Source organism: Haliotis rufescens, unplaced genomic scaffold, assembly GCF_023055435.1.
Source record: "Haliotis rufescens isolate VD_foot unplaced genomic scaffold, xgHalRufe1.0.p SCAF_62, whole genome shotgun sequence".
Classification (NCBI taxonomy): Eukaryota; Metazoa; Mollusca; class Gastropoda; order Lepetellida; family Haliotidae; genus Haliotis; species Haliotis rufescens.
This window is the reverse complement of record NW_025964353.1, coordinates 1,776,404-1,803,703: the sequence shown is the minus strand read 5'-3', so window position 1 is coordinate 1,803,703 and position 27,300 is coordinate 1,776,404. Positions and strand designations below refer to the sequence as shown.

The 27,300-nt window shown below is 39.6% G+C and overlaps 1 protein-coding gene across 1 annotated transcript; it reads right to left on the bottom strand.

Moving 5' to 3' along the window:
* Positions 1–1,845: 1,845 nt before the first annotated feature.
* LOC124122410 (E3 ubiquitin-protein ligase TRIM63-like) lies at positions 1,846–25,456 on the bottom strand. The gene is made up of 10 exons (XM_048386936.1): positions 25,371–25,456; positions 10,427–10,593; positions 9,273–9,574; positions 8,620–8,715; positions 8,066–8,314; positions 7,633–7,664; positions 6,194–6,357; positions 4,910–5,017; positions 4,399–4,506; positions 1,846–3,615 (listed from the first exon to the last, which is right to left on the bottom strand). Exons 2-10 carry the CDS (start codon positions 10,566–10,568, stop codon positions 2,972–2,974), a joined length of 1,845 nt encoding a protein of 614 aa, XP_048242893.1. The 5' UTR covers positions 10,569–10,593; positions 25,371–25,456; the 3' UTR covers positions 1,846–2,971.
* Positions 25,457–27,300: the final 1,844 nt, after the last annotated feature.

The following is a 27,300-nucleotide window of genomic DNA, read 5'->3' as shown; positions in this document are numbered from 1 at the left end:
TTAACACAAATTCTCTCCTCCCATAGCTTACACTTCCTTCCTCTGCACATAACATTATATGGCGGGGAGCTATTGATGCTCTGCAGCAATCTCTACTTGTCACAAAAACACGGAACATTCGGTCTGCACTCAACAGGCATCTCAGGGTTATCTGGAGAGATATTGATATTGTGAAAGATAAGGCATTCCACAAGGCTAATGATTTGTTGAATGGTCAACTGAAACAAAATGTCAGAGCTGGCTTGTCCAAACCAACGAAGCACAAGCCGATCATTGACAAGGGAGATATCGTTAGAATTAGAGAATATCTTAATCACGATACCCCAACACGTGTTTTGCAGAAAGTTTGGTTTGACGTAGCCATTCATTACGTCACAAGAGGCCTTGAGTTTCACTCTCAGTTGTCCAGAAGTTCGTTCACGTTTAAAGTTGACGATAAAGGCAGAGAATTTGCAACTCTTACCCATGACGTAGCAGGAAAAACTAACCAAGGGGGTATTGATGATGGCGAAAGCCATGCGGCTGACAAACGCATGTATGCGACAGGCACACATAATTGTCCCGTAAAGTCTCTAAAATTGCTCATTGAGAAATCCCTACCTGATGCAGTCAGTCTGTTCTCTATTCCAAAATCAAATGCAGTTATTAGTGATAATGTGTGGTTCTCTTCTAAACCGCTGTCTCAACGCCAATACGGGAACATAATCCGTACAACTTCCAAAGAAGGGTTGAGCCGCATCTATACACCCCACAGTGTCAGGGCTACTGCTATTCAAGCGTTGAGCGACGCCTCCGTTGAATTACGCCACATCATGTTTATGTCAGGGCACAGGAACGAGGCAAGTGTCAGAAGCTACAACAGATGTTGTACTTCTGACCAACAACACAAGGTTAGTTCCGTACTTCGAAACATAGGATTTGAGGAAGCCGCCAATCGGCAGCCATCTGCGACGGTTTCAAGGCCGCCGTCAGAAGGCGATGATGCCCAGTATTCGGCTCAGCATTTGCCATTGTTTCAAAACCTGTCGTCACAGATGGCCTCTTCATCCGGCAACTTTATGTCCAGAAGTAGTTTTCACAACTGCCAATTCAACTTTAACTTCGCTGGTAAACAATAAACTGGCGACACAAAAATACCGTCTCGACCACTGTCGGGATTTGCAAAGTACTTGCACTGTATAAGTGCGCGATTTCGCCCCCAAACTGATTTACAGTTTCACCAATGTTTGTTAAAAGTGGTTCTTCAAGTTTTGTTAACTGCAGTTTATGAATTATTAAAGTATTAAACTTTATTAATGACAAAAATAGAGTTCTGTTTATTTATTGAACCTATTTCAATGGAACTACTTTTGTATGGATGGATATGGATGGATATGTAAACAGGAAGTCGCTAGAGGTCGGCCGTGTACTCGTATGAACGTAAAACAATGTTGATAGATTGTTGCAATAAGAGGTATGTGTACCGTAACACTTCAAAAGAAAAAATATAAGAATTGACCTTCACTTAGTGTGAGTTCATTGGAGTACAACCTTCATAGAGTGAGGGCCAAACATTGTATGAACGTCGTCGCAAGCTCCGACGTTCATACAGTTTGGTCCTCACTCTATGAAGGTTCCTACTCCAATAAACTCACACAAAGTGAATGTCAATTCTTAAGTAATAGGCGCCCTCTGGCGGGCTGCCCAGTGACAGGATTGCAATCGGAGAGTACTAAGTTCGAACCCTGTTCATATAATTTCGGACTTTGCGTTTGTTCTACTGTGATCAGTCATGAACAGTGTACTCTCTCGAGGTTCTATGGTTTGTCAGGTTCTCAACTTTGCCAAAACAAAACTAAGACAAAATCATAATTAGATGATTTATTAAACTTAACAAAATGTACAAATTAACAATAAATCAGAAAAATACAAAAAGAAAGCAGTCACACACAATTAAACCTTTACTGTTGGCCTAAATTTCCTTATCCTTAACTGCCTAATTTATCCTATTCTCTCCTACACCTACTTCTCCCCCACACCACTATTCCAATAACTATACTAAATAAATACCTTACAAAACCTACATTTTAACTTATTTCTTACTTTCCAACTTACCTAAGTCCTTATTTCTACATATTTTTCCTACAACTAATTTTCCCCCACCTGACTACCACATAATAAACCTACACCTAAAACTAGTCGTAAGGAAAACCTTAGTAGGTGGGTGTTGTGGTGTTGTGGGTGTTGTGGACTTACTTGTCGGGATACCCGAAACTTCAGACGACTGATCTCGGTCGTATCAGGCTTTTATACCCGTGGAGCTATATTCATAGGTCACGGGGTCATACAATCTTCTAAACTTCCCATTGGTCAAATGATAATTCCTAACATAGCGTGTTCGGCGACACCTAAAGATCCGGAAACACGCTACGCCAGGAAGACATGTGGACCTCGTAACCGTCATAGGAAATTCCAATGGAATTTTACTGCCAAACGTGAGTAATAAATAGATTAATTGACTACACGATAACGGCTTCCACCAGCCCTGCTGAAGCACTGCAAAACCATATAATTTACAACCCTTACTGTACATGAAAATTAAACTTACCGCCATACTACCCGATAAATTACAAACTATTTTTAGCCCAACTACAACATTTCAAGGTTCAATTTAGCAATGTCCTTTCAAGATACACATTGACAGATGCATATCATATAAATGTATTTTCTTATGATGCCATGCGATGCTGGTCGGCGTCATCACTTCAGACGGATGTGCAGATACAAGTTTCGGTTATAAAGTATGGCAGGAAACTGATTCCACAACAGTGCCTAAAAGCAAACTCGTGTTATCAACCGTATGAAGAACTAACCCAGTGTCGCTGAGTATCAGTGTCTTGTATTCCTTTTGTTGTTCAGTGTGAACCATGTATGCTTGTGGTTTTGTGATTCTAAGGCAACTGGTCGTCACTGAAGAATTTTCAGTATAGTTTCACTGTAAAAGTATGGTAGGAAAACCATCTACGTCACTTTCCAATTCTAAGGACGTTCTGACCTTGTCTTCATGGTCAATCGACGCCACTGCAGTGACCTGCGTGAACCTCATGTCCTGAAAAGTATGAAGAACAGAGTTCTCATTGACGTCAATGATCCTGAACATCTTGTTGTGGAAGTCGACATTGAACCCTAGTTTGAGAGGCTCCCTCTTACGGCGTCTTATACGTCTGACCACCACACTGTCGCTTGTTGAGTTCTTTGGGCCATCCCAGAAGTCCATAGCAATGCTTGATGAGTCTGGATCTTTGAACAGACTGCAACAGAGGCAATAGTAGTTTTTACTCAATGGTGAATAAACATCTTCCTTTCCCGATTTGCATATTCCGAGGTCCGTGATCACGTCGTTGTCATCCATATAACCCAAGATAGCGAATGTGACGAGGATCTCCCAGTAGATGTTGGTCATTTGTAGGACCATGTTCGAAGCTATTCCACAAACGTTCACCCAGTTGCCTCCATTGTCACAACAACCGCCTGGGATCTCCGCATCCTCCCATTTCTCAGCTGTCACCACCAAACAGTCCTGGGATATTGCAAGTGATGAATGACAGTCCTGTGGATCCCACCTAAATTGTGCACCTGATACAATGCAAGCAAATATTAAATGATCAACCGAGAATAAAATCAAAACATTCCTCATCAAGCAATGATGACGCAGTGTTAAATAGTTTGTTCCCTACACTTATGAAACTAAATATTAACAGGCTGAGATAAGCATTTCTTCATGAGGTAAGTTGGTGGTTATTTCCTTGGATTAGCATCACTAGAAAAAAAATGAAAGAATGTTTTTTGTTTAACGCCGCACTCAGAAACATTCCAGCTGTATGACGGCGGTCTGTAAATAATCTAGTCTGGCCCAGACAATCCAGTGATTGACCAGACCAGACCAGACCAGACAATTGTAAACACGATTTGGCCAAAATACAAACTATATATTTGATTCAGTGAACACGGGCACTGAATAATAGATACAGAACCGTAAAGACGCCCAGGATGACGTCAACGATCAAATCCTATGCCCATGTCTTACTTTGTTTATTTGTTGTTAAACGCCAGACTCAGAAATATTCCAGCTATATGACGGCGATCTGTAAATAATCACGTCTGGCCCAGACAATCCAGTGATTGACATCATGAGCATCGATCCACGAAATTGGGATCCACGCATTGACATGCGCATTTTACGGCAAGCATGAGTTTCCGAAGACCTATTTTACCCCGGATCTTCACGGGTCGAACGATTCTGCGTTGAGTTTCATTGATTTTTAAGTAATTTAATGTCAAGCACAACATTTATTGCCGATGCCTGCTCCATATGTGCGGGCCAGTGTCAAGAGAAAAACAAGAGTGTGTACACCAAACCTGTGATGATGTTGTGTTCTGCATTGGAACTATGTTCACTTTCGGTTTCAATTTCTGTAGCAACATTCTCTTCATAAAAGAAACAATATTCCTCCTTTTGACTTTGATCTAAATCACCAAGAAGAAAAGAGTTCAAAGGGAATGTCATTAATGTGAACTTTACCAAATTGTGAACAAGATTTGGTCAAAATACAAAATATATATTTGATTCAGTGAACACCATCTTCCCGAGGCAAGAGAGTTAACTGACTTTAAAAGTCCAGTTTCTACCCTTGCCGAACTAAGCTGGAATTCCTGGGCTCGATCGTAGCGCCACCAGTGGCTATTACGAGTTATGTCCATTCTATGCCTCTCCCATATGTACCAATCAGATTCCACCTCTCGTATCACATGCATTTGTTTCAAACAAAATGGTGGCGCCCAGTCAAGACGATCTGATCGACCATCAAGATCTATTTTGTGATATGTGCGGGCCAGTGTCAAGAGAAAAACAAGAGTGTGTATACCAAACCTGTAATGATGTTGTGTTCTGCATTGGAACTATGTTCACTTTCGGTTTCAATTTCTGTAGCAACATTCTCTTCATAAAAGAAACAATATTCCTCCTTTTGACTTTGATCTAAATCACCAAGAAGAAAAGAGTTCAAAGGGAATGTCATTAATGTGAACTTTACCAAATTGTGAACAAGATTTGGTCAAAATACAAAATATATATTTGATTCAGTGAACACCATCTTCCCGAGGCAAGAGAGTTAACTGACTTTAAAAGTCCAGTTTCTACCCTTGTCGAACTAAGCTGGAATTCCTTGGCTCGATCGTAGCGCCACCAGTGGCTATTACGAGTTATGTCCATTCTATGCCTCTCCCATATGTACCAATCAGATTCCACCTCTCGTATCACATGCATTTGTTTCAAACAAAATGGTGGCGCCCAGTCAAGACGATCTGATCGACCATCAAGATCTATTTTGTGATAAAACGGTTCTAATTTCGCGAAGTACATCAAATCACTTGAGCACATTGATTAAAAACATGAAAAGATTTGGAAAATATCTGTTGACAACGAGTTGGCGATGCACATGCTTTGCAAATCCTGCAATCGACCGAACTCTGCATAACAGTTTACGAACCGGATATCGATTTCGGTGCGCGATTTTGATTGGACTATGCATAGACTCGTTAATAATCCCAGCCTTGTTCGGCAAGGGTGGAAACTTGACTTTTATAGTCAGTTAACTCTCTTGCTTCGGGAAGATGGTGAACACGGGCATTGAATAATAGATACAGAACCGTAAAGACGCCCAGGATGACGTCAACGATCAAATCCTATGCCCATGTCTTACTTTGTTTATTTGTTGTTAAACGCCACACTCAGAAATATTCCAGCTATATGACGGCGATCTGTAAATAATCAAGTCTGGACCAGACAACCCAGTGATTGACCCCAAGAGTATCAATCCACGCAATTGGGATACACAGACATGCATCAACCAAGTCAGCGATCCTGACCACCCGATGCCTTTAGTCGCCTCTTACGACAAGCATGGGTGGCTGAAGACCTATTCTACCTCAGGTCTTCACGGGTGCGGTCGGGTAGCCTAGTGGTAAAAGCGTTCGCTCGTCACGCCGAAAAAGCCGGGTTCGAATCCCGACATGGGTACAAAGTTTGAAGCCCATTTCTGGTGTCCCCAGCCGTAATATTGCTGGAATGTTGCTAAAAGCGGCGTAAAACCAAACTCACTCACTCACTCAGGTCTTCACGGGTCCGTATGCCCATGTTATGGCTACTACCCACCTGTTGATTTGTCCCCGTTGCTAGGGGTTAGGGTCGTGTTTGTAGGGGCTACCGATGCACCAAGTAGTGTTCTGAAGTCAACTCTTAGATTCTCTGCAAACACTTCACCATATGTATCACTGGGTACGCCATGCTCAAGGGAAACGTCATCCATTCTAGCCAGTCTACAAATGCAGCAAATAACATTTATTGTGAGTGGTCAAAGCATGAACGTATAATTATATATTTTACTCACGTCAAATCTCTAACTATCTATACCTCACAGATCCTTGTACGTTTAACCTTACATTGCGAATATTGGAACATCTCAAATAACTAAATGAAAAATTCTCAATACCTCAAGGAACCAAAATACCACCAACTATTTACACAGTATGTGTGAAAGACAATGAAGATATTTGGTTTGAGTACCACCACTAGCTACCCAGGGACCAAATGTCCATTACCAGTTTTTTCAATATGGATGCCATGACGGCCACGTTGCCAATGGATTCAAACTCCATAAACAAATGACATTATCCCCTACCGTGGGGCACATTAGAAATATGTTTGTTCATATAGTAGTGAAAAGGGGAATGTAACCCCAGAAGAAAATGTACGGCATCAAGTTTGTAAGTTAACAAATATGGCCTAATTGCTAGCACTACAAAAAATATTAAACCAACTGCGGGGAGGTAAGCTTGATCGGATGCCACTTCGGGCTTTTTTCAGCATTCACTATATGCCTTGTACAAGTTCCTTTGTCATGTGTAATACATCTCAATTAGGTAAAATCGGACAACCTTGTGTAGATCTTTTTGAAGAAAATCTAAAATAGCATGACTATTTCTGTACTATTTACTTCTGTAAATAAGGGTTAAAGTTTCATGGGCAATATATTCATAAAGTTATGGATATATGATCACTACACACTATCTGCTTTTAAGTTACACCCTGGTTATGAAAGCAACCTGTATTAAAGTCCAACTTGTTGCCAATGAAACAGCAAAAGGCACCAGTTCAACATGTGTTTCATTATATATGCGAAGTTTCATAATAAAATATGAAACACTTTCGTAGTTATGCTCCAGGATAAGCGGATGGGGTATCCTCGTGGTTAAAGCATTTGTTCGTCACGCCGAAGAACCGGGTACAATTTAAGGTAGTAGTTCAGGAAAAGCCAAATACCAGACCTATGGAAAGATGCCCTCAGAGAACAACCTGCAACTGAAACAGTGGCGGTGACCTTGCAACTATGTCCACAGCAAGGACAGCTGTCAAACAGCATGGGGCCACTATGGTTTACCTTATTCATCACGTCATATTAAAAGTATGAAAAACTGTATAGACTCTAAACAAACTAATTGAGACATCAAAACTGTACCAATGATGCCTTGCAAAGAACCTTGGCATTTCTTGCTGGCATTAAACACTTTAATAGAGCTGATTTGCATACTCACTGCTGTGTCTGTACCAAGACGTCGTCTACCACCTGCAAATCATGTGTTTTTGTTCAGTGTCGGTAAGGATAAGTTAGACATTAGAAATTATAAAAATTAATATAAGGGTAATTGCTCTGATTATTATGATTCTATTTTATGCCAAGATTATCTACAGACTACTCTGCAGAAACATTTTAATTTTGTATTTCAACAACTGCAACTAAAAAGCATGGGGGATGTATAAGTTTGTATTAGGTATATAATATGCCTGTCCACATGTTAGATGGAAACGAAGTGGGCCAGGTAGATGATTCCTCCGACATTGTAGATGTTGCGGGAGGAAATGAACGTACTTGAAAACGTCTAAACGCCAAAAAACTGTAACTGAAGATGTTAATCAAAAAGACAGTTTAGTTGTTATTCTCCGAACAGGTTTGGTCACTGTCTCTACCTGTACAAACACAGCCTGTCCTTCCTCTGTGTCCAAGCTCTGTCCATCTAAGGCATGTGCAGCAGCAGTGATGCTGTCGACAGTGGAGATGTAGGACTGGAGGTGCCTCTGGAACACCTCGAATTGTGTCTTGTTGTCAGCCTTCACAGAATCTATGTTTTCAAGAACTTCTTTTTTCCGTGATCGAAGACGTTCCTCTATGGATTCAGCCAATGCGTTGATCTCCTTTTCTTGTTTCTGCATCTGTTCCTGTTGCATAGATCAAATTGATGAAGTGTTTCTCAAACATGCATTATGGTTATGTGCTATTATTCTTATTAGAGCCAATGAGAAGAAGAGTACCTTCCTTTGGCCACCTTTGTTATCAGCTATATTCGGCAAATTTACACATACACTGACACGAATTTTAATTGACAGTGTTACACCATATGCCAATTTAATTGGGTGGTGTTAATCTTAATCGTTTAAAGTCAGACTACATTTTCTTACACGTGTAATTAAGACGTTTCGGAAGAACAGTATGGCTATTTTAAGTATTCTATATAAGGCAGTACCTGTCTTTTACAATGAGCATCTGATGCTGTTTTGAGTTTAGCATCCTCCTTCTTGCGATTTCTTTCAAGTTCCTGCACGCAGGTGGACAGTTTAGTCTGAAGGATGGTTGAAAGAAATGACAGAATGTTAATATACCACCATGACATCGATCCCACTTCATATTTAAAATTTAACACCTGATGTAAGTTAAGTGATCAAGTAGATGTAGCTCTGTAGGTAGTCAAAAGTTGATAAACGGCAAAGAGCTTAACGTCTACTTAAATAGGAAGGCCGCGTTTTGTCAATGCTACAGATATAATCTTTTCTTTTTGTAAATCAAGTGATATGTCTACCGTCCATGTTCAGGTGGCGTCTATTCAGTCTGCCATTACACCGCTATGTTTGGATTTGCTGATACACACGTATTTGAAGAGCCGTTTTCGTCACGTGAAGGTTAGAAATAGAAACCATCATACATACACATAAATTAAAGAAGTTCATGAGCACACCTGTGACCTTGACCCCTGAACAGCCAAATGACCGGGTAAATGTGCACAGCCCACGTGACATTATGCAACACTGACAACGGAGAGTGGGTGAATAGAAATCATGCAATCATAATTATCTGACATTTTTTATACCAAATATTAAACATGTGATCAGTTGTTGTCACCTGCTGTTTTTTAGCTGCTGTTTCTAGGTCCTCTGTGACGTGATAGCGGTGTGTCGACAGTACATCTCCACTCTTCACGATGACTTGACATGCCAAGCAGTACAGGCTCCTTTGCCCCGAATGTGTTTGTTTTGGGGGTTCATATCCACCTGTGGGGGACTGGCGTGAAGTTTCTTTGAACGATTCACAAACACTCGCAAGGGTGAAGTTCTTGGGAAGGCCACCAACACCTTCCAGACCAAAGCTTGTTATTTCTCTACAGTTCGGGCATGACAGCGTGTTACTTGTCTTTGAAGGGGTACCTTGGAAAAAAGGAAGTAGCTTTGTTTAATCACCAGTGACAATGGTATCGTGTATAGCCAAGTATAGAATCATGCAATGAACAAGTTTGTGGATCTAGTGTTTGCTTTGGTACAAGGTTAAGTGGCCAGTGTTATGGCCTTTTTCGGGGCGGTCGGGTAGCCTGGTGGTTAAAGCGTTCGCTCGTCACGCCGAAGACCCGGGTTCGATCCCGACATGGGTACAATGTGTGAAGCCCATTTCTGGTGTCCCCCGCCGTGATATTGCTGGAATAGTGCTATATTCACTCACTCACTATGGCCTTTTTCAATAGAATTTTACATTTTGTACAGTGTGTGTCCTTAATTCAGGAGGACGAAAGATAAAACAAGTTTGTTAAAAAAAAATGAACCTCAGTGTTGTGTTGATAGACAAAGGGTCATTATCTAATCAGCTAGGGGCTTCAAGTATATGGAGGTGTTCTTGAGCAGGGAGCCACACATCCCCCTAAACGTTAATGATCACCGAAGCATAGTATGTGTCCTTAATGTAAAAATAAAGAACATACCCCCATAAACTTGATTGATCCCTAAGAACAATTTTACAAAAATTGCAGGAACATTAGTGAGGAAGTGAATGTATTATTTGGGAGCAATGACTGAAACATCCACTCATGACGTGGTCAATTTCATGTCATCCCAAAATAATCGTATCATGATCTCCGTAATTACCAGGACAACCTTTAATCAAATTATATATACCACCGAAAGTTATGGGAACATTATTTTTATCATAGTGGTTAATGTATCTAACACGAAAAGCTTAACATATTGAAGCTATCCAACACAATCTGAAAATATTTCTTCATAACGAACCGCGCAAATCCTCGGCTTCATTGGACTTGGAATGTAAATCTTTGAGACACTCCCTGCAGTACGAGTGCATGCATGGCAGCACGACTGGGTCCTGGTATATATGCAGACATATCGAGCAGGTCAGCTCGCTTTCGAGAGACATCTTGCAGCAGTACTTTAATGAGGCTCTGAAATGTAAACGAGCATACCCACATCTATTAGCACAACAACACGCTTAGTCCCATGTAGGGATCACAGTGCGACTGAACATTCCCAGGTGGAAGCTTCCAATGTGCCTGTGATATTTCAAACACGGCATATGTTCTGCTGATAGGTGGCTTTCTATACTCAACAACAAAAGTTCCTGTGACACCAATATTTCAGTGTATTTTCAAGCAAGTAAAGTTTGGTTTTCAATATTGTAGTACATGTATGGAATCAAGTCACAAAAACGCAACTGCTACAGAAAAGCATGCGTTCCATGCAAAAGTTGACTTTTATGCAAGCCCCATGCATTTCACTACCCAAGAAGGGGTATAAAAACATGTGCGTTAACGGGATTCCTTATGCATTGTTTAGCATCGTGCTGACAACAACCACTCAGAAAAACAACAAAATTACGCAATTATTCAACATTACGAAATGCCACGCCTGTCCGAAAATGAGCGTCTGCGAGCCATTGGTATGCTTGAAACAGGATCGAGTCAACGTGATGTTGCAAGACAATTTAACGTCCACAGAAACACCATTTGGTGTTTATGGCAAGGTTGGCAACAGACGAATACAGCCAGAGACCATCCTCGGAGTGGCAGGCCACGCGTAACCAATAATCGACAAGACAACTGGATTCGAACAACACACCTGCGAAATCGATTCCAGCCAGCAACAGTGACTGCAAGAAGCATCCCTGGCTTTCGACGAATATCTTCACAAACCGTACGTCGCCGCCTCAGATGTGCAGGGATTGTCGCCAGAAGACCAGCCAGACGTCCCATTTTGACAGGAAACCACTGTCAAGCACGTCTCGAGTGGTGCAGACAGCGTCTCCGCTGGACGGCCATGCAGTGGGGACAAGTTCTATTCATTGACGAGTCTCGTTTTCACGTCAGCCACAGCGATGGACGGATTCGAGTGTACCAACGTCGAGGTGAACGTACGTCAATCATTGTGTCATGGAAGATGGCGTTATGGTATGGGGTGGGATTACAGCAAGACAGAGGACCCGTTTGATAGTAGTAGAGGGAAATCTCAATGGACAGCGCTACCGCGACGAGATCATCGGCCCTGTTTTTCTACCGTTTTTGCGTCGTCATGGCCCAGGCATTACCTTTCAACATGACAACGCCCGGCCTCATATTGCTCGACTTGTTCGGGATTCTCTTAAACAAAACAACGTGAATGTCATCCCCTGGCCGGCTTGCTCCCCTGATCTCTCACCAATCAAGCACACGTGGGATGAGATGGATCGACGTCAACCACGTGTTCCACAGACACTCCAGGAACTTCGAAACATGCTCCAGCGGATATGGACAGATATCCCATAGGACTTTGTGCGACGCCCGGTCCATTCCATGAGACGAAGATGTGTTGCTTGCATCGCAACCAGTGCACACATACGCTATTGATTTGTAAATTGACATTATGGCATGTTCATGTTTTTTTTATGAAATCACGCATTTTCTGAAGTCAGTATGGCAAATTAAACCATTTGAACACTTACACGAGTCTTTTATCTGTTGAAAACCGAAATTGTTTCATATTTGGTAAAAAACTTAACTTTGCATTAAATCTTATTCAAAGTCACAGGAGCTTTTGTTTTACAGTATACTTATCAGATTTTGCTGCCACGGGGCTAAACAGTGCCAGGAAGTCACAAAGTAAGGAACTGTCGCAGCACTGACAATGCATCAATGTACCACTGAAGACGTAACAGTGTAAAGCTGAGCACCTTAGATGGTAAAATAATCTTGCTGCGACAGTTAATAACTTTGTGACTTCCTGGCACTGTTTAGGCCCGTGGCAGCGAAATCTGATAAGTAGAGAAACATGATATTCCACTCGACACTTGAAATATCCCATGTATTATATCTTTATGTCTTTAACTTCCGGAGAATTAAATTATTTTATTTCAAATCTAAAACCGTGAAACGGAAATTCTCCCTACCTAACACCCAGGGACGTTCAATTCCCTTTGTATTTGCGACTTTAAACATATAAACAATATTAACATAAAATATATAGGGCCACGATATTGCTTTATCACGCATTTAGATATGATGATATACAAAATCAACTTTAAGGGTTTTTTTATGAAATCTACGAAACCGCTGTATGAAATGAACAGTCTCGATTGACGAGTAAAATGAGAAATGTACAGTTTCTCGAAACAATTTCAAGAGAATTACAAACGGCAAGAAGCAATAACAATCCATACATGACCATCTGTCATTACTTGGCCCTGTCATTGTGGAGCTAACGTAAAAAGGAAGTCAACAGTTCGTTTACTGCCCAGACACTTACGAGAAAGGAAGATAATTGACGGGAGGTAGCACGGGAGGTGTTATGTTTAGTGCAGTGACATATGAAGTGTTATGTTCACTGCAGTGACATATGAAGTGTTATGTTCAGTGCAGTGACATATGAAGTGTTATGTTTAGTGCAGTGACATATGAAGTATTATGTTCAGTGCGGTGACATATGAAGTGTTATGTTCAGTGCAGTGACATATGAAGTGCTATGTTCAGTGCAGTGACATATGAAGTGTTATGTTCCGTGCAGTGACATGAAGTATTATGTTCAGTGCAATGACATATGAAGTATTATGTTCAGTCCGATGACATATGAAGTGTTATGTTCAGTGCAGTGACATATGAAGTGTTATGTTCAGTGCAGTGACATATGAAGTGTTATGTTCCGTGCAGTGACATATGAAGTGTTATGTTCACTGCAGTGACATATGAAGTGTTCTGTTCAGTGCGGTGACATATCAAGTGTTATGTTTACTGCAGTGACATATGAAGTGTTATGTTCAGTGCAGTGACATATGAAGTGTTATGTTCAGTGCAGTGACATATGAAGTGTTATGTTCAGTGCAGTGACATGAAGTGTTATGTTCAGTACAGTGACATATCAAGTGTTATGTTCAGTACAGTGACATATGAAGTGTTATGTTCACTGCAGTGACATATGAAGTGTTATGTTCAGTGCGGTGACATATGAAGTGTTATGTTCAGTGCAGTGACATGAAGTATTATGTTCAGTGCAGTGACATATGAAGTGTTATGTTCAGTGCGGTGAAATATGAAGTGTTTTGTTCAGTGCAGTGACATATGAAGTGTTATGTTCAGTGCAATGACATATGAAGTGTAATGTTCCGTGCAGTGACATGAAGTATTATGTTCAGTGCGGTGACATATGAAGTATTATGTTCAGTGCAGTGACATATGAAGTGTTATTTTCAGTGCGGTGACATATGAAGTATTATGTTCAGTGCGGTGACATATGAAGTGTTATGTTCAGTGCAGTGACATATGAAGTATTATGTTCAGTGCGGTGACATATGAAGTATTATGTTCAGTGCAGTGACATATGAAGTGTTATGTTCAGTGCAGTGACATATGAAGTGTTATGTTCAGTGCGGTGACATATGAAGTGTTATGTTCAGTGCAGTGACATGAAGTATTATGTTCAGTGCAGTGACATATGAAGTGTTATGTTCAGTGCAGTGACATATGAAGTGTTATGTTCAGTGCGGTGACATATGAAGTGTTTTGTTCAGTGCGGTGACATATGAAGTGTTATGTTCAGTGCAGTGACATATGAAGTGTTATGTTCCGTGCAATGACATATGAAGTGTAATGTTCCGTGCAGTGACATGAAGTATTATGTTCAGTGCGGTGACATATGAAGTATTATGTTCAGTGCAGTGACATATGAAGTGTTATGTTCAGTGCAGTGACATATGAAGTATTATGTTCAGTGCAGTGACATATGAAGTGTAATGTTCAGTGCGGTGACATATGAAGTGTTATGTTTACTGCAGTGACATATGAAGTATTATGTTCAGTGCAGTGACATATGAAGTGTTATGTTCAGTGCAGTGACATATGAAGTGTTATGTTTAGTGCAGTGACATATGAAGTGTTATGTTCAGTGCAGTGACATATGAAGTGTTATGTTCCGTGCAGTGACATGAAGTGTTATGTTCAGTGCGGTGACATATGAAGTGTTATGTTCAATGCAGTGACATGAAGTATTATGTTCAGTTCAGTGACATATGAAGTGTTATGTTCAGTGCAGTGACATGAAGTATTATGCTCAGTGCAGTGACATATGAAGTATTATGTTCAGTGCAGTGACATATGAAGTGTTATGTTCAGTGCAGTGACATATGAAGTGTAATGTTCACTGCAGTGACATATGAAGTGTTATGTTCAGTGCAGTGACATATGAAGTGTTATGTTTACTGCAGTGACATATGAAGTGTTATGTTCAGTGCAGTGACATATGAAGTGTTATGTTTAGTGCAGTGACATATGAAGTGTTATGTTCAGTGCGGTGACATATGAAGTATTATGTTCAGTGCAGTGACATATGAAGTCTTATGTTCAGTGCAGTGACATATGAAGTGTTATGTTCCGTGCAGTGACATGAAGTATTATGTTCAGTGCAGTGACATATGAAGTGTTATGTTCAGTGCAGTGACATGAACTATTATGTTCAGTGCAGTGACATGAAGTGTTAGGTTTACTGCAGTGACATATGAAGTGTTATGTTCTGTGCGGTGACATATGAAGTGTTATGTTCAGTGCAGTGACATGAAGTGTTATGTTCAGTGCAGTGACATATGAAGTGTTATGTTCAGTGCAGTGACATATGAAGTGTTATGTTCAGTACAGTGACATATGAAGTGTTATGTTCCGTGCAATGACATGAAGTATTATGTTCAGTGCGGTGACATATGAAGTGTTATGTTCACTGCAGTGACATATGAAGTGTTATGTTCAGTGCAGTGACATATGAAGTGTTATGTTCAGTGCAGTGACAAGAAGTATTATGTTCAGTGCGGTGACATATGAAGTGTTACGTTCAGTGCAGTGACATGAAGTATTATGTTCAGTGCAGTGACATATGAAGTGTTATGTTCAGTGCAGTGACATGAAGTATGTTCAGTGCAGTGACATATGAAGTGTTATGTTCAGTGCAGTGACATATGAAGCGTAATGTTCAGTGCAGTGACATATGAAGTGTTATGTTCAGTGCAGTGACATATGAAGTATTATGTTCACTGCAGTGACATGAAGTATGTTCAGTACAGTGACATATGAAGTGTTATGTTCAGTGCAGTGACATATGAAGTGTAATGTTCAGTGCAGTGACATATGAAGTATGTTCAGTGCAGTGATATATGAAGTATTATGTTCAGTGTGGTGACATATGAAGTATTATGTTCAGTGCAGTGACATATGAAGTGTAATGTTCAGTGCAGTGACATATGAAGTGTTATGTTCAGTGCAGTGACATATGAAGTGTTATATTCAGTGCGGTGACATATGAAGTGTTATGTTCACTGCAGTGACATATGAAGTGTTATGTTCAGTGCAGTGACATATGAAGTGTTATGTTTACTGCAGTGACATATGAAGTGTTATGTTCAGTGCAGTGACATATGAAGTGTTATGTTCAGTGCGGTGACATATGAAGTGTTATGTTCAGTGCAGTGACATATGAAGTGTTATGTTCAGTGCAGTGACATATGAAGTGTTATGTTCAGTGCGGTGACATATGAAGTGTTATGTTTACTGCAGTGACATATGAAGTGTAATGTTCAGTGCAGTGACATATGAAGTGTTATGTTCAGTGCAGTGACATATGAAGTATTATGTTCAGTGCAGTGACATATGAAGTGTTATGTTCACTGTGGTGACATATGAAGTGTTATGTTCAGTGCGGTGACATATCAAGTGTTATGTTCAGTCACGAGTGCAGTGACATATGAAGTGTAATGTTCAGTGCAGTGACATATGAAGTGTTATGTTCAGTGCGGTGACATATGAAGTGTTACGTTCGGTGCAGTGACATATGAAGTGTTATGTTTAGTGCAGTGACATAGGAAGTGTTAAGTTCAGTGCAGTGACATATGAAGTGTTATGTTCAGTGCAGTGACATATGAAGTGTTATGTTCACTGCAGTGACATATGAAGTGTTATGTTCAGTGCAGTGACATATGAAGTGTTATGTTCAGTGCAATGAACATATCACTTTTCTCAACTTTAGAAAACTCAGTCTTTCAAACTGAAGTATATAATAAAGACAGTTAACCTCCTTAAAACAGTGAGTGATGTTTTAACTGTCCACGAGAACAGAGTGCCATTCAACAGAGATTTTGTATGGAGACCAGATAAAATTATTCGATATGCAGCTGCAACGCCAGTTCTTTTCAACTACAACTGAGCCAAAATATTATTTGAAAAGAGTATCATCCTGCACCACCTCGTTTTTTAGAAGCAGACAATTTCATGCATCCCTTTACCCACTACTGCACCCAAACTCACCCTACCAACACCGAACTATCCAATGATCGGTTTCTAACAGAACTCCATACAGCTAGATAGATTGAAATGCATAATTTAACTTGTTTCCGTGTTTTTTCAGAGTTTTCCGTCCGACTCGAAAAATTCAAGAAAAAATGAGTTGCAATGACGAAAACACCTGTTTACAACCAGCTATCAAGCTTTTTACCAGCTAGTGACACCTTCGTTACACTCTCGGAACATCGCTGCCACCAGTGTGGGCGCGGCCATTACATGAATCTTGAAATTTGCCCTCTAACCCCATATGTAGTCGCGTTCATACTTTTGTTTATGTGTTTGGGAATGCCATCATAGTTCATTTTGAAATCGTTTAAGACTGACCATGTTTTCCAGATGAATTTACGTTGATGTTTGTTTCATCAGATTGGTTAGAGATTGCAGACTAACGGAAAATCAACCAACTTCTCTCTTACATTCTTACTATACACAAAGAAAAAGAAAAAAGTTAAGCACACCCTAATATATTTCATTATTGTTTGGTCCCAATATTTGTAACAGTCATGGAAGATAAATCTACGGGAAGAATTATGTTTTCTCGAGATGACGTAATCAGTCATTCGTGACAAAAGCTCACTTACCATGCATGGTATGCCCGTGCAGCATGATACCCTCGAGTAGTCTAATTTAAGGTACCGACGTTTACTACAATATCTGAAAAACTATCGGACCTACTCCAGTCAAAGTTGGTATGAGACTATTAAACAGTCATGCATAACTGGATATTACATTTAAAGACAATCGGTGCATGAATAAAAAATCACTATATTTCATCAACAACCAGACCTGTTCGTCACGGGTGGAACGAGCATTCATTGAAACAGCCATCTGCATAATGCTACCCCTGCGTCACAGGGCCATATGAAACAGTTGAACCAATCAACTCAATTCGAAAGGGTGCACGGGAATCAGGCACGCTGAGACGCCAAACCCTTACACCGTATTCGTGCGTGCGTGATTCCCGTGCACCCTTTCGAGTTGAGTTGATTGGTTCAACTGTGTCATATGGCCCTGATAGACAATAGACAGATTTTTCTATTCATGCACCGATTGTCTTTAACCCTCTTGGTGCCACGGGACCATATATGGTCCCTCACTTTTCACACCCGCATAGTGCCAAGGGACCATATATGGTCCCGAGAAAATGCCCTTTTTAAACCGTGAATTTTAGATATCATACACTGAGTGCACAAAGTCAAAATTATAACCATCATCACCCCAATCATCTTAGCTTAAACATCGTGTAACTCATACTTAATACGATGCTACGGATTGCGAAATATGGCGATATTAGTAAAGTGTCTACCGCTCTTCTCGGCCTTTTTCTGCCATGTTTGAACACCAAGCGAATGACGGCGAATTTTGATTATGCACCCATGTCACATACACGTAAATATTTTCAGACAAAATCCTTGTTCATAAGAAATAATATGACCTGAGTGGTCAGAAAGACATATTTTTCCCTACTGTATACTTATTCACGTAAATACAATTGTGTTCACTCCTTTACGAACAAGTTTGTTTACACGTTTTGTATATTTTTATCGACTGTCGGTAATGGCGGAATGGTCGGTACACATGAGAAAACGACAGTGCATATTTCCATTACATTTATGACGTTCATGAAAAGAAAATATGAAAAGCAAACATATAGAAATGATGCTTTGATAATGAATACCATATGGTGTAAGTTATGGTCGTTGAAAAGAAGGATATGATCCACAATTGTAAAATAAGTGACATACGCAAGAACAGAACGAAACCAAGTTTACATGATTGCTGTGCATCATTTTATTCCAATGAATTTGCCTTGTCTGGCCACTAATTTCGACTCCGTACACTTATCAATCAGCATAGAATATAATGATTTGTCACACACCATTGATCAAACTTCACGATTATGTGTAGACATATTCACATCAGTTGACATTTTACCGAAAATTCAATTTTTTTAAAATGTCGTCATGAAATGAAAATTGAACTCGACGCCATTTTTAACAATATTGTGCCCAGACCGGTTCCGCATGTGGTACATCGGCTCCAGATTCTTTGGAATATATGAGAGGTACATCAATATTACACCTACTGACTACAAAAGTTTCACTCATAGACTTATATAAACTTTACCTTTTCGTGTTTACGTTTACGGCTGATGAAAACCGTGTGTGTTAGCATGCCTATGTAAGTTTTCGATTTGTTTTTCCTTTCACTGAATATGTTAAAATGGCTATGAATGGGTTGCTGAAATAGTACGTTCCGTGTGTCTAATGTTCATGTAGCTAACCGTAAAGTATATATATTGTGAAATTATTTCATGTTCCAATATAAATTCCACATGAGAAAATATTAGAAGGCATAATGCGCAACTTCACCATTCTGCAATGAATGCCACATGCGGTAGTAATTAAATCTATGAATCGTGTCATATATAATGTAGACTGTACTGTCAACATTCAATAAGAATATAATGATCTTTTTCACATTTTATTTGTATGCAGCATGGTATATATTTTATTAGAAATATTGAAAATATTTCCCCAAAAATACGTTCGAGCACGCATCCATATGTATTTTGATTCACGTTGCCGACAGACGATCGCGATTTTCCCGCTGTTGAAAACTTGTCGTCTGGACAGGTGCGCGTGGAACGACCTCTCGTGTTGTGACGTAAACAAACAGCTGATCGTTCACTCATTCTCGGAAGTACACAAAAACATGTCCCGAAAGCATTGGTAGTGCGTGTCATCTATGGCAAATAACATGAGATTGATCTACGGTAAAAAAACAATTCAAAACCACATTTGAAAAATCACATTCAACGGTACTGGAAAGCTCTCTACGGTCCCCACGTAACAGTAAACACCTCGGAAAAAAATACCGATGAAAACCCGGAAGTAAGTAAGTCTGTGTTTGTGTTATTTGTCCCACCAGAAAACCATATTATATGTTTATCATACAGTTATTATCTATGCATTTCACTCCACCTACTATGGGATGAAACTTCGTATTACATTAATTATAAATAAGGAAACAATGGAACAATCGAATGTGCTTCTAAACTTGGTCCAGCGCCCCATCCCCTACGATTGACCAGACGACATTTTCCAGGTGTTCTGCCTCAGAAGAAACGGAAGCAGTGTGCTGTATGCAGAAGATGGTCGCGAGTCAGGACATGGTGTCCTAACTGCGGGGTTGGCCTCTGCATCAACAACTGCTTCCGTGTTTACCATACAGTCCTTCAATTGCGTTCATCTGCACCAAATGAAGAATAGACTATTCTTCTTGAGCTGCAGATGAAATACTTTTAGAAACTGGTTCATCGCTGTTTTGAAAATTGTTTTATCCATATCACAGCGTCCAGTAAATCTGTGATTTATTTAAACTGTTATGGTAGATCTTTTTATGATGGATTTTATTTATAACTTACATCATAAAAACTTTTTCTGGGGAGCATCCCTACTTGTCTTTCATCTTGTACTGTAAAACTAAATACCAATCATGTGCTAATTGTAAATACTTTTTTGTCCATTTGTCTTTTGCATGCTGAGAGAAATAAATTTAACACCGCTTTAAACAGTATTTTCAGTTATATCACGGTGTGACATTTGTAAATACAATTTAATAATAAATGTTTCTTGAACATGTTGAGTTGACTTTTTGATTTTTCATTTGTTAAGACAGGCATGAGTGATTGACCCTGAAAGGGTACTTGTAAATCTGCATATTACTCAGTTATTAAATTGTATTGCAAAAGTGGCTAAGCATACAAACATACATACATAGTTTGGTCTGTATTTTATTATTTATTCTGTTCATAGACCTATGGAATAAAAATTGTCAGGACATTGAACAGAAGTGATATGACATGGGTTTTATTCATTGTCAATTATTATGTTCATATCTTCAGCAATAAAAAAAATCATAGGTAATGACTATAAATATGAAACCCTTTGAAAAGAATAATTCTCTTTTTTTTACCAAACCAATTTACTTAGTTTGACTCATTTTGGTACTTTGTTTTTTATTTCTAGTTCAACCACCAACCGTACAGTTATGAACAAATATATTACTTTTGAGAAGCAATTAACACATAAATCTACATCACAAGGAAATATGCTAATGAATTAGTTAATCATTATTTAAAATTCTTTCAGAGGTTTGGTTGACATGGTATATAACTAGTATATCTTGGGAGCATTAGCAATTGGCACTCGTCCTGTAGTCCTCGCCAAACTGCCCAGTACTTGAGGTATCATAAGGGCTAGTATAAATTTGCCATTCACATTTTTACACGAAAAGATAGGTGTACTGATTTTGTTTTAAATATATGTATATGATGGCAATTCAACATGGAAAGTTAATTTATTTCGTGCAGGTAACGTTCATTTGTTGTTATTCATTGACAAATGCCATAATTATTACTGAAGGTCAAGGGGGGATAACTCTTCATAATTTAAAAAAAATAAATCTTCAGCAGTGACTGTTGTTAACCCTAACTTATATATTACTCTAAAATAACGATTAATTTATAAACATTTTGCAATATGATGGCATTAAGTATTAATCTGAATATTAAATTCATCTTATAAATATAGGGGATACCGAGGTGCACCCCAAACATGTAATTCTAAATGACCAGCATGTAATCATTATTATGAATTCAAAATGTCATTACTTTGACATTTACTTTGGATTTGTTTCTTGAAACATGATGAAATATCAATGAAAGATACTTTTCTTGTAGGTTCAATAACTGGTCTCCTTGACCTTCCAGTTAAGCTTATTGAGCTGATCTGCATATATCTTACGGTCAAAGAATTAGTTATAGTCTGACATTTAATTAGTTGTTATAGAGTCCTGAACAATAACTAGTTACATACAGACAACATCTATCTATCCATGTCTTTAATGTCACAATCCTACTGGGGATGCATTGGGACGGGTTTTTAAAAAAATTATTTTTAAAAATTAAAAAATCAGTGTCTCAGTTAATTTCATGTTTGTGAAATAACTATTTTTTTCAGTGATTCATTATTAAGGTGTTGATTAGAAGATGTGTCTATTTCTTTTTTAATCCATTTCAATTGGGATATAGATATCTAGACTGGATATTACAAATGGCACCCCGGTCTCACCTACTAAATCAGATAAATATTGTCATTTTTTTACCTAACACTCAATGAAATTTTGGATATTATTCCCAACATAGTTTATTTACATCGCCTATGTGTAACTGGTCTTCTGCGCTGAATGCAGTGCCAAGTCGCGCGAATTATCGCGAGGAAATAGTCAATCGGACAATTTGACAGGATGGTCAAGATATCACATGTCGTCTTGGTCAAATTTCATTTTTGTCTCGGCGGTACTCAAATGTGCAAACCCATAAAGATAACCGGTGGGGGATATCAGAACTTACCCCTAAGATGCTCGATCAGTGGTAGTTTTACTGAACCATCTGCATGAGGGATCACGTTAAATGTTTATGTCATGTGAGAGCAAGACACGAGTTGGACACGGGTACAAGTTGGCAAGCGATCGGCAAGTGAAATTTGGAATTGAATGCTGAAACGAATATCAGTTGTGGATGAAATATTGTGATTTTGTATTAATGCACCGATTGTCTTTAAATGTAATATCCAGTTATGTATGACTATTTAATAATCTCATACCAACTTTGACTGGAGTAGGTCCAATAGTTTTTCAGATATTGTAGTAAACGTCGGTACCTTAAATTACCTTCCAGAGTATATCTCTAAAAGCAGTATATCCAAACGTTAAACTTGCTTCCTTAAGCTCGGCTTTAAACAGTTATTCCATGACATTGTGTGACCATGGCACGAAGGCGATTATCAAACGCCACAAGATGGCAAATAATCGGCATGCATAACGCAGGAATGTCTGGTAATGCCATTGGTCGGAATATGGGGTATCATCACACTGTCGTGTGCCGTTCAGTCGAGAAACATGCTCAGCCCGGTGATGGACAGGACCGTCCCAGATCCGGAAGATCCCTGTGACGACACATCGCGAAGATAGGGACCTTCGTCTCATACGCCGAGAACCCTTTTTAACAAGTACTCGTCTGAAACAGCTGTGGTTGCCCAATCGTCGTAACAGCACCAGAACCATCAGGAACCGACTGAAAGCAACAGGACTGAGGGTCAGACGACCCATAAAGCGTCCCATATTGAGAGATCACCACAAAGCTGCTCGTTTAGCATGGTGTATTGCGCGACTGGAATCCGAGAACTTGGAGACGGATCCATTGGTCAGACGAAAGTCGCTTTCTGCTCCACGCCACTGATGGAAGAACGAGAGTTTGGAGGCACCGGAATACGGCCTACAGGAACATTAAACCGACTGTTACATACGGCGGGGGCTCGGTAATGGTTTGGGGGTGTATCTCTCATGATTGCAGGTTGGATTTGGTCACCATAAGGGACAACTTAACAGAGGCTCAGTACATTCGGGACGTTTTGAGGCCAGTCGTCGTTCCTCATTTTGACAAACACCCTCTTGCTACTCGACCTCAGTGCATGGATGACAATGCCAGGCCTCATCGTTCGCATGCAGTCGTGGATTACATGAGGGCCAATGCAATAACGACTCTACCCTGGCCAGCAATGAGCCCGGATTTGAACCCCATTGAACATGTTTGGGAAATTCTGGGGCGGCGCATACAGGCACGATCGAGATCCTCCTGTACAAGATTTCACCAATTAGAAGCAGGACTGATCTGTTTCACGTGTCATGTCAAGTAGAAGCTTTAAGGAACATTTAACATGAAACATCAAACGTAACTCGTTTACTTAATCCTGCAGCTCCATACTTTTCAGGTATTGTCTAAGGTCAAAAACAATACCTGCATGTGTTACGTTGATGTTTTTGTCAGTAAATAGCAATCACAACTCACCAATATCTTTTTTATTTGTTTTTAAAATATTTGTTCTATCCGATGACATTGGTATGGCCCAGCTCCTGTGGTCAGTCATCCCATGCCATGATTTTTGCCATTTGTCATGGTTCAGAAATGGGGATGTGCTTAACTTTTTTCTTTGTGTATATATCACTTACATGATATTAATTAAATAGAAATTCAAATTGACTAACAAAGAAAGTAATTTAGCAGGGGTAAGTGTTTCGGCGTCCCGACAGTCGTCAGTTGTTTGTAAACGTAACGGCCAAGCGGTTGCGAGTTCAACTCCAAGCATGGTTGAGGTCATCTATCACTGTGGGGAGTTTTGACTGGTGGCTGCGATAGTTTTGAGAGCTCCGCGAACGTGATATCGCTGTGAGGAGCTTGACCAGCTATCAAGCTCCTCACGGCGATAGTACGTTCGCGGAGCTCTCTATACTATCAAAACCATTCAAAACTGTAATATCATGTAATTGATATTGTAAGAATGTAAGGGAGAAGTTGGTTGATTTTCAGTTAGTCTGCAATCTCGAACCAATCTGATGAAACAAACAACAAAGTAAATTCATCTGGAAAACATGGCCAGTCGTAAACCTTTTCAAAACTAACTATGATGGCATGCCCAAAGACATAACCAAAAGTATGAACGTTACTACATTTGGGGTTAGAGGGCAAATTTCAAGATACTTGTAATGGCCGCGCCCACACTGGTGGCAGCGATGTTACCGAGAGTGTAACGAAGGTGTCACGCGCTGGGAAGGAGCTTGACCAGCTATGGAAGAAGGGAGGTAACTGCGTGTAAAAATCTAACTCGAGTTTGTGTGTTTTATCTTATTATTGAATCTATGCAAAATACATGGTAATCCTTATATGGAACATTACAGTGAGATGTATTAATTAAACTTACACGACGACATTAAGATAATATGTCTGAATCACCAATCATCAACGATCGAGAAAATTGCCACGTTGAATCCTACTTCCGGGTTAGAATTTAGGACGCCAATAAACAATGTACAGATCGTTTGTAGGCTTATTTCAAAAGATTGTCCGATAGTGGATCTATATGCCGTCCGAATATACGTAACTACACTGCAGTAACATAACATATGGTCTGCAAGGTACAACGATTCACATTATATTACCATATTTTCGTGTTGCCATGAGAATGTATCGATATGTCAACAGGGATTCGCCCGCGCGTAAATCATTGAGCCTCCAGAGTTGACATGCATCAGTATTTTCTTTATGATGATTAGCTGGCTACATAGAGTGCCACGTTACCATTCTTTGTTTGAGAAGCTCCCTACCTACACCAATCGACGTCAGTTGAGAATGATATCTCCCGCGGCTAGCTCCCGTCCGACATCTTGTTTTGTTTACATGCATGGATCGGGAAAATCTCAAAAGAAATAACGCTTATTTACGTCAAACTTTGACCGAGTGTAGCATAACTCACAATTCCAAGCACAATTCGTGGTTTCTTCCTTTCTCTGATGGATTAAGATAATCCCCCAAGGAGTTCACATAAAAAAAATATACTAATCATTCACATGCGGCCTCGTGAATTGGGAAGACGTCAAAAGTATTTAAGCTATTTTACCTCTTAGTATCACTGAGAGTACGTGTTACTACAATACTCAAAGGCAAAACAATGAAATCTGCAACACAATGTTGTTTAACACAGTATGTGCAAATGCACAGTAGTTTGAAAATAAGGATAGATCGAGGTGCGGCTTGCTTTTTCAACCCAATGTGCATTTGAGGGGCCTCAAGATTGGTGATTGGTCTCGACAAGTCTTGAATTAAACTTTCATGGACACACGTTAAAAGATGGTACTTGTTGTTGCCCTGTCTGGCGCTCGGCAATAAGAGGCTTAAACAAGGACTGGTCGGCTCGGAGTCAGTATACTGTACAGAAGGTCGTGGGTTCGATCCCCGTCCTCGTCATACCGAAAGTCGTTAAAAGATGGTTGTTACCCTGCCTGGCATTCGGATTAAGGGGCTAAGTTTCTTTTTGATATAGGTTGTGGCTATTTGTGGCATAATCATATTAGATGAACAATGAAATTAGTGATCTAATAAGAATCTCACTCTGTATCCTTTAGAATGAACAGAAAAATAACTTATTAATTACACTTATGTTTTCTTTGTTAAAATGAGTAATTGATACAAACATATTCTTGAAAATTCAACAGATCCATGTAAAGATTATATTCAGGTTATTTGCTGCATATCTTTTCTCATACATATTACATTACAAAAACAAATCAGGTTTGGTAAGATGTTCTCAGAGAAAAGAAGTCTGATGGAAAATAGTATTACTTCAACTAACAGCTAATTTGCAAGGTATGGAATTGAAGATTACATTCAGGGGGTTTCATGTAGATTTTCTACAGTAAATAGTTAAAAACCAATAATTAAAAATTGGGTTCAGTTGACGTTCCAAGATTGAAAATTAGTATGTTGGAAAATAGTATCACTGCAACCAACACCTGATATATAGGGTATAAATTTAACCATGATTAAGGACTGAGTTGTCTATGAAACGCATATATTTCATTATTCCTAAACAATGTTTGTTTACATAGAAATCAATGGGAACATGATACTAATATTTGATGAAATATCTAGCATACATCAAATATAAAAGTTGCCAAATTGACCATTGACTAGCCTAACATTAGAGTGCATTTGAATCATAAATAGTAAAATGATCAACCTAGTAATTCATTTGTAACAAATGTTGTACACAGAATGTAACTTTTACTCACCATTTAGATGATTTTCACTCTCAGTCATGACGTCAACAAAGTAGAAAATGAATATTATTCCACTGTAAAGCAGACGACATTGAGGCTGACATCTTGTTTATGGTAGCAACAGGTAGTACTTTCCTTACAACTATAAACACTGGGAAACTGAATGGGGAGTGATTTGGAGCAAACATTGACATGGCATTGTAGATTTTCCTCAAGTCTGATTTTGTCTGGGTTTTTTTATATAACATCTCCTATACCTAATTTATGATTTGTGATAGAAATTTGGTTGTTCCTTAAAATGTCCGGGTTGAATTAATTTTAGGGATTTTTCTACTGGCCTTGGTTTTGGACCCAGATTACCCCCCACCCACCCCACCCTTTTCCCCTTGGTCCAATTCCATGTTGTTCGCGGTGGCCATTCGCTTCTTGGTGCCAGATGAATTCAATTGAACGGAACGGAAGGTTTGTCAGCCCCATACCCGTGCTCGTGGGTTTCACCGAAGTGGTAAACGTCTGAGACCTGCATCACTTCGGGCTTTCCTCCCACATTAAGCCGCCTCCGTGGTCTTGTGGTAGAGCGTCCGCCCGGAGAGCGGAAGGTCCGGAGTTCGATCCCCGGCCGCGTCA

Excerpts from the sequence above, each read along its gene's own strand:
- LOC124122410 (XM_048386936.1), bottom strand. The coding sequence starts at position 10,568 with ATGTCTCTCGAAAGCGAGCTGACCTGCTCGATATGTCTGCATATATAC. Across the intron at positions 6,358-7,632 it reads GTCTTGGTACAGACACAGCA|ACTGGCTAGAATGGATGACG; the intron begins GTGAGTATGCAA and ends CTGCATTTGTAG. Across the intron at positions 3,616-4,398 it reads AGAACACAACATCATCACAG|GTGCACAATTTAGGTGGGAT; the intron begins GTTTGGTGTACA and ends GCATTGTATCAG.